The sequence below is a fragment of the Puma concolor genome, chromosome D2 (genome assembly GCF_028749965.1).
Source record: "Puma concolor isolate L17-30 chromosome D2, mPumCon1.1.hap2, whole genome shotgun sequence".
In the NCBI taxonomy this organism is placed as follows: Eukaryota; Metazoa; Chordata; class Mammalia; order Carnivora; family Felidae; genus Puma; species Puma concolor.
Genome location: NC_141677.1, coordinates 60,107,203 through 60,122,129, shown reverse-complemented (window position 1 = coordinate 60,122,129; position 14,927 = coordinate 60,107,203). Strand labels below are relative to the sequence as shown.

General features: G+C 46.9%; 1 protein-coding gene across 17 annotated transcripts in view; it reads left to right on the top strand.

The window, feature by feature from the left end:
- The window catches only part of SEC31B (SEC31 homolog B, COPII component), a 39,085-nt gene extending 27,252 nt beyond the window's left edge, over nt 1-11,833 (top strand). For 15 of the 17 annotated variants that reach the window (XM_086680634.1, XM_086680635.1, XM_086680632.1 and 12 more), the window contains 12 exons: nt 195-373; nt 637-763; nt 1,378-1,523; nt 2,229-2,402; nt 2,905-3,066; nt 7,805-7,973; nt 8,438-8,752; nt 9,013-9,071; nt 9,370-9,516; nt 9,809-9,928; nt 10,384-10,455; nt 10,679-11,833. In XM_086680634.1, coding sequence (XP_086536760.1) covers nt 195-373; nt 637-763; nt 1,378-1,523; nt 2,229-2,402; nt 2,905-3,066; nt 7,805-7,973; nt 8,438-8,752; nt 9,013-9,071; nt 9,370-9,516; nt 9,809-9,928; nt 10,384-10,455; nt 10,679-10,858 — 1,850 coding nt within the window. In that variant the 3' untranslated portion in view covers nt 10,859-11,833. The remainder of the gene's footprint in view (nt 1-194; nt 374-636; nt 764-1,377; nt 1,524-2,228; nt 2,403-2,904; nt 3,067-7,804; nt 7,974-8,437; nt 8,753-9,012; nt 9,072-9,369; nt 9,517-9,808; nt 9,929-10,383; nt 10,456-10,678) is intronic. The other 2 variants (XM_086680646.1, XM_086680637.1) reach the window with 2 other exon arrangements.
- The last annotated feature ends 3,094 nt before the right edge of the window (nt 11,834-14,927 follow it).

Genomic DNA, 14,927 nt, shown 5'->3' with positions numbered 1-14,927 from the left:
TACCTACCACCAGACCTGGCACTCTAGGACAGCCCACTACATTTTATTGTTGAGGAATGAAACTTGGGAGTTTTGTTTGGGGCAAGGGAGGCTGAGTGGTACAGAGGTGGAAGGGGTGCACTGTGGGCCCTGCAGGGGACAGGAAGCTAGGGTCTGAGGGCAGACTCACATGGAGGGGATGCCTCTGCCTGCAGACACTGATGGACTCCTGAGCCAGGCTCTCCTGCTTGGAGAACTGGGCCCTGCTGTGGAGCTGTGTCTAAAGGAAGAGCGCTTTGCTGATGCCATCATCCTGGCCCAGGCTGGGGGTGCAGATCTGCTAAAGCAAACACAGGAGTGCTACTGGGCCAAGAAGAAAAGCAGAATCTCCTCGGTAACTGCCCACTGTGAAGGAGGGGAGGGGAGGGGATTACTTGGACTTTGTCAGGTGGATGCCCACACCTTGGCGTTCAGAAGATCTGCCGGGATCCCTCTCTTCCAACTGCAACCACCCCTACCTCACCCCCAACCCCTAGTCAGTGGTCTAAGAGGAAACCTGCTTGCGAGTGGCTTTTCTTAGCATGTCCCTGTGTGTGACTCCTGCTGCCTGTGCTAGATGGATGGCTGATGGCCTCCTTCGCTCTCTGCCCACTACAGCTTCTAGCCTGTGTTGTACGGAAGAATTGGAAGGATATGGTGTGTACCTGTAGCCTGCAGAACTGGAGAGAGGCACTGGCCTTGCTACTGACATACTCAGGGCCAGAGAAATTCCCTGAGCTCTGTGGTAGGTAGCCCTAGGCTTCGGGATGGAGTGGTGTCACTCCAACATGGAGTTAATGGACACACTGAGGGAGAAGGCAGAGGAGCAGCCTGAGCTCTGGGAGGCTAGGCCATGTTGTCAGGGCCAAGGTCTGGTTCAGCCAGGAGGCAAGGACTACAGTGCATCTTCCTACTTTCAGTAGGGATCATTAGTTGTTCTGTTTTACTTTTTCTCATCACATCGTGATGCAAGAGTTCTGCCCTTTATTGTAGAGCAAGGTTGGCCTCAGTATTGTCCAAAGCCACTGTGGTCACTTGTCCCACAGCTCATGGTCCTCCACCTATTTCCAAACAGGAGAATGAGGAGAAGCACAGGGAAGCTGTGCCATTAAAGAAATTTCCATCTTGGGGCACCTGGGTGGCTCAGTCGGTTAAGCATCCGACTTCGGCTCAGGTCATGATCTCGCGGTCCGTGAGTTTGAGCCCCACGTCAGGCTCTGTGCTGACGCTCAGAGCCTGGAGCCTGTTTCAGATTCTATGTCTCCCTCTCTCTCTGACCCTCCCCCATTCATGCTGTCTCTCCCTGTCTCAAAAATAAACGTGAAAAAAAAATTTTTAAAAATTTCCATCTCTCTGCAGACATGCTGGGTATGCGCATGGAACAGGAGGGTGGCAGAGCACTGACCTCTGAAGCCAGACTCTGTTATGTGTGCTCAGGGAATGTGGAGCAGCTGGTGGAGTGTTGGGCAAAATGCCACCAGGCTTCATCCCCCCTGGCTCTACAGGTACTCCTTCTCTACAGGGCACTGGTCACTCCATACCAGGATCTTGGGAGAGGCTAGTGGTAGGGATGTGTAGGGACATCAGAGGCGAGTCTTCTGTGTACCCCAGGCTGGAATCAGGGATATTAGGGAGGAGAAAAGGGCCCTTCTCCCAGGGATGAGCCAGCACCTCCCTCCCCCCTTCTCAGTCAGGGGAGACTGAGCAATAAATAGCTGCTTAGGTATTAACCTTCCTAATTTTTTCCCACTTCAGGTTTGGTTAATATGAGTTTATTCTCTATCTGAGTAATTGTGAGCCTGGGCCTTCTCTTAGCTGCTCTGAAAAGTTCTGTGGATTTAAATTATACCAGACACCTTGCAGGTAACCAGAGAAGGTGGGAGTCACAGATTCATAGGAAGACAAAGTCACAGATGAAACAGTAGCATACCAGAGCCTGAAATTGATGATGTACTAACAGAGTAAAGAGTAAAGAGAGCAAACAAAGAGGCAGAGATGTACAAGAGTCTAAGACCCAGATAGGCCCAGTTGAAGTTAGTGCTAACACCAATGGCCCTTCTCTAACTAGATGTATCGTCACCTACTATCTGTAGCTGGCTATGGCCAAGTACCCTCATACCCATAATGGGAAGTCCCTGGGTGAACTGCCTAGGCTTAGAGAGCAGGATGCGCTTTGAAGAGGCCTGACTGTCTTGTCTTTGTTCCTATAGGACCTGATGGAGAAGGTGATGGTCCTGAATAGGAGCTTGGAGCTATTGCGGGGTCCTGATGGGGTGAGCTCAGGCCCTGCCACAACCTACAGGGTCACTCAGTATGCCAACCTCCTGGCAGCCCAGGGCAGCCTGGCCACTGCCATGAGCTACCTACCCAGGGACTGTACTCAGGTGAGTGGGGCCATGTAGAGAGAGCAAGCCATTTCAGTCATCTACCACTGGCTGAGCACTTCCACGTTCCAGGCACTATGCAAAACATGGACGTTCTGGGATAGATAATACCTAGTCCCTCAGGAAGCTCACAGTTCCTTGGGGGAAATCAGTTGTCAGTAACTTACAGTGTCACAACAGAAGCTTATACTAAGTGCTGTGGGACTCCAGGAAAGGGGCTGGTTTTGCCCAGAGTAATCAAGGAAGGCTTTCCAGTGGTTAAAACAGTTGAGCTGGACCTTCAAAGAGAAGTAGCTTACCAGCAGATGTAGAGCATTCTAGGCAGAAGGAACAGAAAGGAAGGAGGCTTGGCAGGGATTGGGAACCTTTGAATTATCTAAGGTGGCTGAAGTGTAGAAATAAACTGAAGTTTGAATGCTGTATGGGGCCAGGCTTGTAAGAGAGGACATTTGCTTGTTTTAATTTTAATTAACACAGTTCTTCATTGTCATAACTTTTATAGCCACCAATTCAGCAGCTGAGAGATCGGCTTTTTCATGCCCAGGGGTCTGGTGTCATGGGCCAACAGTGTCCTCCTTTTCCCTTCCCCCGGGTTGTTGTGGGGGCTACCCCCCACTCTAAAGAAGCATCATCTTACAGATTGGGATTCCAGTTTTCTCACCAGGTAAGACCTGGTTTGTTCATTCATTCAAAAATATTTATCAAATGTCTACCAAGTACCAGGCATGGTTCTAGGCAGTTAGAATATATTAGGGAACAAAAATGATGAAAATTCCCAACTAAAGCATAGATCGAGTTATTTTTCTAATAACTGCTTATTGAACAACTATTAGGTTCTTAGAACAGAAAGGTGGCCAAACTATGATTCATGCCCCTAATTAGCTCCTAATCATAAATGTCATAATTGCGGTATGATAAGGTGCCATGGGATCCCACAGAAGAAAGCAACTTTTGGGGGGAGCAGGGGAAGTTTAGGGAATGTTTCAGAATGAGTATGATGTTTGATCTGAATCTTGAAAATTAAAAGTTATTAGGCAAGGGGGGGCACCTGGGTGGCTCAGCCAGTTAAGCATCTGACTTCAGCTCAGGTCATGATCTCACAGTTTGTGAGTTCAAGCCTTGTGTTGGGCTCTGTGTTGACAGCTCAGAGCCTGGAGCCCACTTTGGATTCTGTGTCTCCCTCTCTCTGTTCCTCCCCCATTCACACTCTGTCTTTCTCTCTCTCTCAAAAATAAATAAAGATTAAAAAAAATTTTTTTAAGTTATTTAGGCAAAGGAAGGGGTCAGTGAAAACTCTTTTTTTTTTTAAGTTTTTTTTTCTTCATTTTGAGAGAGAGAGCGAGAGCGAGCATACAAGCAGGAGAGAGACAGAGACAGAGGGAGAGAGAGAATCCCAAGAAGGCTCTGTGCTGTCAGGACAGAGCTTGACCTGGGGGTCGATGTCACAAATGGTGAGATCGTGACCTGACATGAAATCAAGAGTCAGACGCTTAACCTACTGAGCCACCCAGGTGCCCTGGTGAAGGCTATTTCAAGCAGTGGGAACAGCATGTATGAAAGCATTGAAGGGAGAGTAAGCAAAGCCCACTTGAGGAATTACTAATATTTTAATGAAACTGCTAAATAGTTGTTTGTGGCAGAGGAGTGAGGTTAGGTGAAGTTTGAGTAACAGGTAGGCAATAAATCAGGAAGGGCATGGAATTCTGTGCTAAAGATCTTAGACCTGACCCTGAAATTGATAGCAGTTAGGAGCTATTGAATGGTCTTATGCAGGGCAATGGCTAGCCATTAGTTTAGAAAGGAGGCATCTAGGAGGCAATAGCAAGAAATGATGAGGAAATGAAATGATCTAAAGCTGGAGAGTGAGGTTAGCTTTAAAATATTTAATAGGTAGAATTGGCAGAAATTAGTGATGGTTTAGAGGAGTCCGTGAAGTTGGGGAACTAACTCCCAGGTTCCTGGCCACTGTGCCCAGATGGTTTGGGTGCTGTTAACTTATACCAGGAGCCTACTGGAAGGGCTGGGGAACAAAATCCAGCAAGATTGCAAATAGAGGTATTAGGCAGAAGCTCTGATGATTCATCCTGTCCCACCTTCAATTCTCACCCTAATTTTCTTTCTTCCTTCCCCCTTCTTTCCCCTCTGTCCTCTTCCTTCTCCTACTCTGTCTCTCTTTCTCTGTCTCTCCCCCTCTTCCACTCTCCTTTCTATTTTGAAATAATTGTAGATTCCCAGGAAGTTGCAAAGAAATGTACTGGGAAGTTTCATGTAGCACATCCCCACCCCACGTCATGCTAGTCACACATGACTATAGCACAATATCAAAACTAAGAAACTTATATTAATACAATCCATAGATTCAGATTTCACCGATTTTATATGTACTCGTGTGTGTGTGTGTGTGTGCGTGTGTAACTATGTAAGAATTTGTCTTCATTTTTTAAACAGGGTCCTTCACAGAGCAAAAATTTTTAATTTTATAAGGTCCAGTTTACAGATTTCCTTCTATGGATCATGACCTTTGTGTCAAGTCTGAGAACTCTTTGCCAGTCCAAGGTCCTCTAGAGTTTTCCTGTGTTCTTTCTAAAAGTTTTAGTTTTATGTTTTACATTTAAGTCCATGTTCCATTTGGAATTAATTTTTGCATGTGACATGAAGTATAGTCAAGCTTCTTTTTTTTTTTTTTTGCCAATGGATATCCATAATCATTTATTGAGAAGTCTGTCTCTACTCCATTGAATTGACTTTGCTCCTTTGCCAAAAATTAACTGGCGAGTGCCTGGGTGGGCTCAGTTGGTTAAGCGTCCAACTCTTGGTTTCAGCTCAGGTCATGATCTCATGGTTTCGTGAGTTTGAGCCCCACATCGGGCTCCATGCTGGCAGTGTGAAGCCTACTTGGGATTTTCTCTCTCTCCCTCTCTCTGTCCCTCCCTTGCTTACGCTGGGAGACTTAAAATAAATAGACTTTAAAATAATTAACTGGATGGGGCGCCTGGGTGGCGCAGTCGGTTAAGCGTCCGACTTCAGCCAGGTCACGATCTCGCGGTCCGGGAGTTCGAGCCCCGCGTCAGGCTCTGGGCTGATGGCTCGGAGCCTGGAGCCTGTTTCCGATTCTGTGTCTCCCTCTCTCTCTGCCCCTCCCCCGTTCATGCTCTGTCTCTCTCTGTCCAAAAATAAATAAATGTTGAAAAAAAATTTTTTTTTAAATAATTAACTGGGCATATTTATATGGATTTCCTTCTCAGATCTCAATTCTGTTCTATTGATCTGTGTGTCTTTCCCTCTGACAGTGCCCTCTGTCTTGAATACTATCTCTGTATAAGTCTTGGCATGAGGAAGAGTAATTCCTCCCACTTTGTTTCTCTTTTTCAAAATTACTTTGGGTATTCTAGGACCTTACCCTTTCCACCTAAGTTTTAGAATAAGCTTGTCTATGTCTACAAAGAAACTTGCTGAAATGTTGACAGGAATTCTAGATTAAGGTAGGGAGAATTGGTATCTTTACTGTGTTGAATCTTCTCACCTGTGAACGTGGTATATCTCTCTAATGCTATCTCCATCAGCATTTTATCATTTTCATCATACAGATCCTGACATGTTTTATTCATTTCAAACCTAAGTATTTCATTTCTCTTGAGCAATTTGAAATCAAATGGTAATTGTATTTTTAATTTTGATTGCCCTTTGTTCATTGTGGGTATAGAGAAATATAGTTGATATTTTTGTGTTAATCTTGTATCTTGTGACGTTTCAATGTTCAGAAGTGAGTTTCCCGAGCTCATTTCTTAGTTCTAGGAGTTTTTTGTGTATCCCTTGAGATTTTCTACGTAGACAGTCATATTGTCTGCAGATAGAGATAGATTTTTTTCTAGTCTGTATGCTTTAATTTCTTTCTCTCGCCTTATTGCAGTACTAAACTTAGAAAAGCGAGAGTGAACATCCTTGATTTTTTCCAACCTTAAAGGGAAAATATTCAGTCTTTCACCATTAAGTATGATGTTAGCTGTAGGTTTTTTTGTAGATGCTCTTTATGAGTCTGTGCAAGTTTCCTTCTATTCCTAGTGTGCTGAGTCATGAATGATTGTTGAATTTTGTCAGATATTTTCCTGTTATCATTTTAAACAATTTTCCTTTGTTAGCCTGTTGTTATGGTGGATTATGGTGGATTTAAATATACTGAACCAGCCTTACATCATCTGGAATAAATTCCATTTGATTGTGGTATGTTACTGTTTTTTATATTCATTGTTTGGGGTGCCTGGATGGCTCAGTTGGTTGAGCATCCAACTATTAATTTCTGCTCGGGTCATAGTCCCAGGGTTGTGGGATTGAGCCTTGCATTGGGCTCTGTGCTGAGTGTGGAGCCTACTTGGGATATTCTCTCTCTCTCTCTCTCTCTCTCTCTCTCTCTCTCTCTTCCTCTCCCTCCCTCCCTCCCTCTGCCCTTCTCCCCTGCTTGCACGCTGTTACTTTCTTTAAAATAAAATAAAATAAAATAAAATAAAATAAAATAAAATAAAATAGTTCATTGTTAGATTCAATTTGTACAAATTTTGCTGAGGATTTTTGTGCCTAAGTTCATGAGAAATGTTGGCTTATAGTTTTATTTTGTGCTGTCTTTGTCTGGCATTGGTTTCAGGGTAATACCTCATAAAATGAGTTAGGAAATGTTCCTTCTTCTATTTTCTGGAAGAGACTGTATAAACTTTGTGTTAATTCTTTGAATGTTTGGTAAAATTCTCCAGTAAAATTATCTAGGCCTAAGGATTTATTTGGGGGAGGGCTTTTCAATGACAAATTAAATTCCTTTAATTGTTTTAGGACTATTCAAGTAATCTATTTAATTTTGGCTGAGTGTGGTTCTTGAGGAATTGGTTCATTTCTTCTAAGTTGTCAAATTTATTAACATAAAGTTACTTGTAATTTTGTTATTTGTATTCCTCTATTATCTTTTTAGCAGCTGTAGGGACTGTTGTATTATTCCCTGTGTCATCCCTGAGTTTGATGAAATTGTCTTATTTCTTCATCTTTGTCACTTTTTTTTAATGTTTTTATTTAGTTTTGAGACAGAGAGAGACAGAACATGAGCAGGGGAGGGGCAGAGAGAGAGGGAGACACAGGATCTGAAGCAGGCTCCAAGCTCTGAGCTGTCATCACAGAGCCCGATGTGGGGCTAAAACTCACGGACTGTGAGATCATGACCTGAGCCGAAGTCGGACACTTAACCCACTGAGCCACCAGGCGCCTCCCCCATCTTTGTCACTTTTTATATAGACTTACCAGTTCTGTTGATTTTCATTTTAAAAGCCAGCTTTTTGCTTCACATTCTCTATTGTTTTTCTATTTTCAATTATTTACCTTTTTTTTTCCTTTCCAAGTGATGACCCTTTTTCTCTTCACAGGTTCCAACTCCATCTCTAAGGCCAAGGATTTTCACACCTCTAGTGACACCCTTGACACCTTCCCATTCTAGCCCTTATCAAAGCTCCAGAATGCATAATATAAGTGACTACGGGTCACCTGGGCCCCAGGCAGCCCAGCCTTTGCCCTTGGGCCCTGGGGTAAGGCCTGGTGAGTAAGTGAGTGAGTGAGTGAGTGAATGAGTGAGTGAGTAAAGGTTTGTCTGGGGAGAGCACAAAGGAAGACAGTTGGCATGGCCAGCATGGATTTTGGGGGCATAATGCCTAATATGTAGTGAGAGGAGCTTGGAATTTGAAGTCTGAATCCCCAGTACTATTGCTTACTGGCTTTGTGTCTATGGGCAACAGACTTAGCCACTCTATTTCTTCTGAAAAATGATAGTAGATGTTATGTTGGTCATTTCAACCCTACAGAATTATTTTTAGGATCAATTGAGGAATAGTTAAAAGTACTTTGTAAATGACAGTTCTCCATACACACATACTAATGTTTTATTATTATCATTATTAGGTTTGTGTGTTCATTTTATTGCTGCCTTATTCTTCCCTGATATGATCTGAATCTCTCCCAAATTGAAGTTTGGTGGCAAATGACCTGTTTCTGTTCCTTTTCAGCTTTATTTGAACCACCACTGTTAAGAGAGCAAAAGGCACAAGTTCCTAACCCCACGGGGTTCCCTGGAACATGGCCTCCTCCTGGTCCACCTCCACCCATGGCACCCCCAGACACCATACAGCCTGGCTCTGCCTCCCTGGCTGAGACTGCTCAACAGCTCCCTCTGCTTCCTGTGAGACTCCCAGGTCTCAGCCCTATGAGCTTCCAGTCCCCAGCCCCTCCTGTCAGCTTCCCTGTGACACACCCTCCAGGAGGGCCTGGTGCTCCATGCTCTAATGCCCTCCCAACCACTGGCCTCTCGACTGTTCCCCCAGGTCAGTCTTCCTTCCACTGCTTCCCTTTTCTGGATCATTGCCTCCTTCTCCTCCCCTCGCCACTACCACCTTATTAGGAGTCTTTCCTCAGGCCAGTAAACTGGGGGCCTTTGGGTTGGAGAATGTCAGCTGAGAGTACGGCTGGTCTGCAGAGGGATGTGTGGTAGTCTCCAACTGAAATAATTTTGCTGGCCTTTAGGCTAAAAATTAACAACGTTCCTGACCATGCCCCTAAATACCTCTATCTTTGTGCTATGCAGGACCTCAAGATTCCTTGAAAAATGCCCCAGTGCCCAGGACAAACCTTCAGAGGAAAAAGGTCAATGCATCTCTTGCCACTTATCCCTCATACATTCACCAATGACCTACATTCCTGTTGAATTCAGCCCAGTCCCCTTCTTCGTCACACGCTCTATCCTGTCTCTTTCCCCACTCATTATTCTCCCCTCACCTGTCTCCTCTTTCCTTCTTGCGTGCAGATACCAGTCTCCCTATTTCCTGGTTCCCTACTCACTATTCTGTTCCCTTGCTCACTCACAAGTCCAGTGAGTCTCTCAAACCAGGGCCTAGGAAGTCTCTCAGCTTAGACTCATATGCCTTTCTTTCTCTGTCTCTAGTTGCCAGAGACATTTATGCCCCCAGCACGGATTACCACTCCAGTTATGAGCCTCACCTCTGAGCCACGAGGGGTCCTTTACTCCCAGCCTTCTGTCCCTGGTGTGGGCCATGCTCCCCCAGGAGCACCAGGAGAACTCAGCCTGCAGGTGAGAGGAGCAGCATGTTCCCCTCTGCTTTCCAACTCTGCTTGGGTATAGAAAAGCAGGGAACATGGAAGATGGGCCTCTTTCCTCAAGAGGGAGGCAGATTCTGCGCTGGGGAACTGGCGCAGGCAGGTACCAAATGTCCTTACCGCAGAGAAGAGGGGGTGTCCTTCTCCCCGACTCTGTTCTGCTCCAGCGGGAGAAGTGTGACACTGAGTCACTGAGGACTAGTCTGTAGGGCAGCTGTGAAAAGGAAATCTTGCCCATCTATCCTGTCTCCCTGCTCCTTCCTCAGCAGCTTCAGCAGCGGCCACCTGAGAAGGTGGAAAGGAAGGAGCTGCCCCCAGAGCATCGGTCCTTGAAGATTAGCTTTGACAAGCTTCTACGACGCTGCTCCCTGTCTGCCGCTGATTTAGTAAGTCTGAGCCTTCCCCACGATGTTCTCCTCACACCGCTAGCTAGTCCCAGGATTTCTGAGCTGTTCATCAGTTCCTTGTGTGACTTTTTTCTCATGGCCCCTGGGCCCCTGTGTCTTGTACTTATTTGATATCCATGTGGGGACATGGGGCTCGTCTGGTCTGAGTCCAGCTTCTCGGTAGCAGGGCCCAGAGGCATTGAGGCTTAATTCTTGGAAAGGCAGCCCGGGGCACTGGAGGGTAGGTGAAAGCTAGGAGTAGGAGACCTGCCATTCATTCACCGACCGTGTCCGCTTGAGCAAGTCACTTACCGTCTTTGGGCCTTCATTTCCTCTCCTGTGAAATGAAAGCAGTAGCATTAAGCCATTCCAGCTCTAATATACTGTGATTCTTTATAGTCCTGTGTAGTGTTAGTCTTAGGGGCTGGAGTCAGAATCCATTTCCCTCCCTGCAGAAGACAAAACGGAAGCTGGATGAGGCAGCCCAACGTCTAGAATGTCTATATGAGAAGCTCTGCCAGGGGACAGTAAGTACGCTTCGTGGTGCACCTCTGCCCCCTGCCCTCCATCACCCATGGCCAAAGGGAGCCCAGTGTCCTCTCCCATAGGTCTCACCGGCCTGGGTTCCCCCACACAATACATACATCTTGCCCGGACTGGGCTCCAGAACTTAATCCTCTCTTACCCTTCCGTCCTGCCAGGGTAGGGGCTGGGTTGGGCTCCCTGACCTAAGGGTCGATCCCTCCACAGCTCTCGCCTCATGTCCTGGCTGGGCTCCATGAGGTTGCCCGATGTGTGGACGCAGGAAGCTTTGAGCAGGGCCTTGCAGTGCATGCCCAGGTGGTGGGCTGCAGCAGCTTCAGCGAGGTCTCCAGCTTCATGCCTGTCCTGAAGGCCGTCCTCACCATTGCTCATAAGCTGCACACGTAAACCAGGCAGCCTCTCTTGCCAGGAGGCTACTTCTGCTGTTACTTACCTCCTCCCTGTGGAAAAGGGGGAATGTCGGAAGAGATTCTGTTTGTTTTTCCCTACCCTCTTCCCTTGCTGCCAGGTATATGATGCTGTGGGCTTGCCTCTAAAGTTAGCAGGGTGCTTTTCACCCTTTTATGCCTGGCCTTGTAGAATCCACCCAAGGCTCTTGCAGCATCAGAGGCAGAGCATATAGCTGGTTCTTCACCTTCCCTGACTCTGTACTCTGACAGGACCTGGGGCAGGGCCTCTTTAAGAACCCCAGAGATATTCTGTTTAAGTGGCTTCTGAGGGGGTGAACAGGATTATTACCTCCAAGTCTACCTCTGCTGTACCCATCTTGTGGGGCTTTTCTTTCTCCCCTTCTGTGAGTTAAGAGCCTGGCCTTACCTTCTCCTTGCCTCTGAGTTCCTATTTCCGGGTCCATTTTCCTCTGAGCCCCCGAGGCTGGGGTAGAGTTGACTATTGTTCATCTTCTGAACAAATCATGAATGTGAGGCATGGGTGCTGAGCAGAACCCAGAGAAGGAACTTATTAGATGCTTTTTACAAGGACCTTCTCTTCTGCCAGCATCATAAGGGTGGGCTAGGTCAGGTGGAAAGGAGAAGGGGTGCACTGTCTTTTGCTGGGAGCTGTCTTAGGCTATGAAATAGGAGCAGAGAGACCTCTGCCTGCAGGGAATGGTCCTGACTTGACCTGTCTGAGCCCTGGCCCAAGGTCCTTCCATTGTGTGATTATGAGCCCACTTCTTGAATAGGAGCCACATTAACAAGACTTTTCTGGCACTGTTCCTCAAGGGCTGGAGGCCCTTCTCCTCCTCAGCCCCCACACGTCTCAGGGCTGCCTCCTCTGGCTGCACTCTTCATGGTTGGACTTTGCATTTGAAGCACTGTTGTACTCAATGGGCAATAAAGCCGCTTCGATTTGGTTTCCTCAGTCATCTCCCAATGATTGTCTCCTCTGGGTCCTGTTTTGCCCTTACCTCTCTTCCTAGCCTCTTTGTTCTTGCTTCCCGCACCCCAGAAAGACAGGAGAAGGGTTTGGGGACAGATGGGGAGTCAAGAGAGTTGAAGAAAGGAGGGTGGCACTGAATTAGGCTGCAAGACTTTCTCCTCGCAGCATTTGTGGCCGTGTGTGTGTGTGTGTGTGTGTGTGTGTGTGTGTGTATCTCCATCCGTGCCTGACATGCAGCTCTCGGGGTTTTCCCCACACCACTTCAGGGCTGAGCTCAGCTGCACAAAGGGGCTGGGTGTGAAGCCAGGGGTACTATCTCTAATCCTGTTGTAGATCCCATCATGTCTGTGGGCTAGATGTGTATGTTTGGGAGGAAGGGATTGTTAGGCAGTATTTGTTTGTAAAGCCACTTGCTCTTCAGATAATACTTGCACTAACTTCTATTGATGAAGCAGTGTGAGCCCCAGCAAAGTCCTTTCCCAAAGTGTCTTTGAAGCCAAGAGCCCATTGAAGGGAAGAAAGGCCGGGAGAGGGGATTAGTTTGTTCAGCAGCTGTGAATTTCAGTGGGAGGTTGATGAACTCTGAAGTCTTTGTTTAAATTAAAGGGGGGGAGAAAAAAGCCGCTGCTGGAGCGAGGGCCCCACTTGGGGCCCTGAACTAACACAAGGAGAAGTCTGAGCTGCAGGGAGCTGTGTACTGACTGCGAAGACTTTTCCCAAACACTTTCAGGAAAGGTGTTGTGAGAAGAGAAGGGGCGGAGTGGGGGATTAGCATGTGAAATGAAGTTTTCATTGACTCCAGTGGGGGTAGAAGGCTATTTTAATGGCATTTTGTTCTCTTATTTTCTCTTCTTGAGCTCTTTAGAGATATTGTTTTGCTAAGGCAGGCTTTCTTCCCCCTTCTTTCCAGTCTGCGGATTGCCTCTATGGGAGCCAACATAAATATTTCTCCTCCAGGAATGCGGGTTAATTAAAAGGAAATGAATGAGTGGAAGCATCCAATCCAGACCCACAATAGGCGGGTGCCCTGGCCTGCCCTCCCCTCCCACCACCGCCAGCACCACCAGCACTGAGCACGACCCTAACCTGCTGCTAAGGCCAGTTGAGGCTGGGATTCTTTTCAAGAAAAGAAACCCCTGCCTGAGTGTAGGCTCAGAGGCCAGGGACAGGAAGGAGACAGTGTTTTGCACCACTCTCCCCACCCCCCACCCCCTGCACAAACCCATATCCTTGTCACTTCTCAGGATCCCCCTCTGCTTCTCTCCTCTGCTGGAGACAGATGGGCCTTAAAGAGTACACAAGAGAAGGGGAGAGACCAGGGTTCCAGTGTGCACCCCATGGCAACTTACTAGTTGGTTGAACAAGCCAGACATCTTGTTCAGCATCAGTTTTAATCTGTAAAACAAAAGCTTTGACTAGCTGACCTCCAAGGTGTCTTCCCAAGCAGCTGTTCTGGAGTTGTCCATGTTTGCAAAGGGGAACACAGCCCTGGTGGTTGAGTATAAGAGAGAACCTAAACTCCATGAATGCAGGGAGGTCACTGTGTTGTTCGCCATTGGACTTGCACTCCAGCGTTTGTTGAATGACCAAATGAATGAATAGATAATGCAAAAAAGGAAAAAAAAGCAATGCAGATCTAAGGTAGCTCAGTAATGTTTTCTTTATAGAACTCAGATGAAGCTGGTATCAATTATAGCCATTTGGGAATACAAAACAACCCCCTATGAAAGAACTTTCTGGCAGCATGACAGGTTTCAAGTACTGACCTGGAATTATCAAATACGAAGCACAATAGTCCTACTTTTGTGCTGAGAGACCTCCTGGAGAATGCAGCTTTCCTGTACGATATTGTACTTTTGTATCTTCTAGCTGCCTTGCCAGATTTTCTTACCGCACACTGTCAAGTAATTCTGCCAAGTGGGACAGCCAGGTTAGTATATGTTGCTGCTTGATTAGGAAAGATCAAGTTGAGAGATTCAACAGGCTCAGATCAAAGCTGAGGGACTGAGCAAAAGGCCTTTTGCTGATTGTACTGGAAATGAAGCAATAGGAGACCCTGAAGGGCAGTGTGTCCCTGTGAGGAAGGACAGGCAACCTCTCTCCTCAGTAAGTGTTCATCGACCAGAGGATATGTAGGGAAGAGACTAGGGGTTTGGGGTCTGACCTGGCCACTGCCCCAGTCTGGAATATAAGAGGAGTCTTTCCACTGTCCCGGGTTGGCCCCTAAAGCCTCAGCCCCTGTTACCTATTGAGAGCCACATTTCTGTGCTGTCTCCTACTCTGGGAGGTAGGATGAGGTGGTCTGGCATCTGACCAGTTCTCCTAAACAGCTGCCCCATGCCCAGACCCAGGGCCAGCCTCGGAGAAGGGAGATGGCTGGGAAGCTCCTTGGGCTGCAGTCTGTCAGGGATTTGGCTCTTCTCTTTCCAGAGCCCTCTTTCAGAAGCAAGTCCCTGCTGGACTGCTTCTGTCTCAAGCACCACAAGCAGTGAGCTCTTAGCTACTGAGTGAATGTATTGGTGGAAGATTTATGTGGATTATTCACTAATTGTTGGCAGATTAGCCTCATACAGACCAGTGTAACTACTTAGGCCATCAGGGAAGTGAGGCTTAAGGGAGGATAGTGTTCTGGCAAGGTGGAAGGGAAGAGAGGGCCTAGACGTTCTATCTTCCACTCACCCTTACCTGTGTCCCCAGGAATAAGTTCAATACCTAGAAAAGAAGGCACATATCACAGTGACTGTAATAAATTAAAGTTCGAGGTGCTGAACTTCCTATTGGAAAGTTTCCCTGCAGGAAGTGTACCTATTGAAGGAAAGTATCCAATGCCCTGAATCCTGCCTGTTTGAGATCCAGGTTTGTGAAAAGAAAGGGTCCCAGCTTCTCCTGCTTTATGATCTGCTTTTAGAGCTGCAAGCTGGGATCTGAATGGGAAATTGACATTCCTTAGCTCAGTCTTGGCTCAAAGGAACAAGGATCATTTGGGGAAGGAGAAGAGGTAACGGCGGCGGCTAGGAGGAAACAGTAGGGAGAAGCTGACATTAAAAGATAGCAAGTGACTCGTAATCTGCCCTTA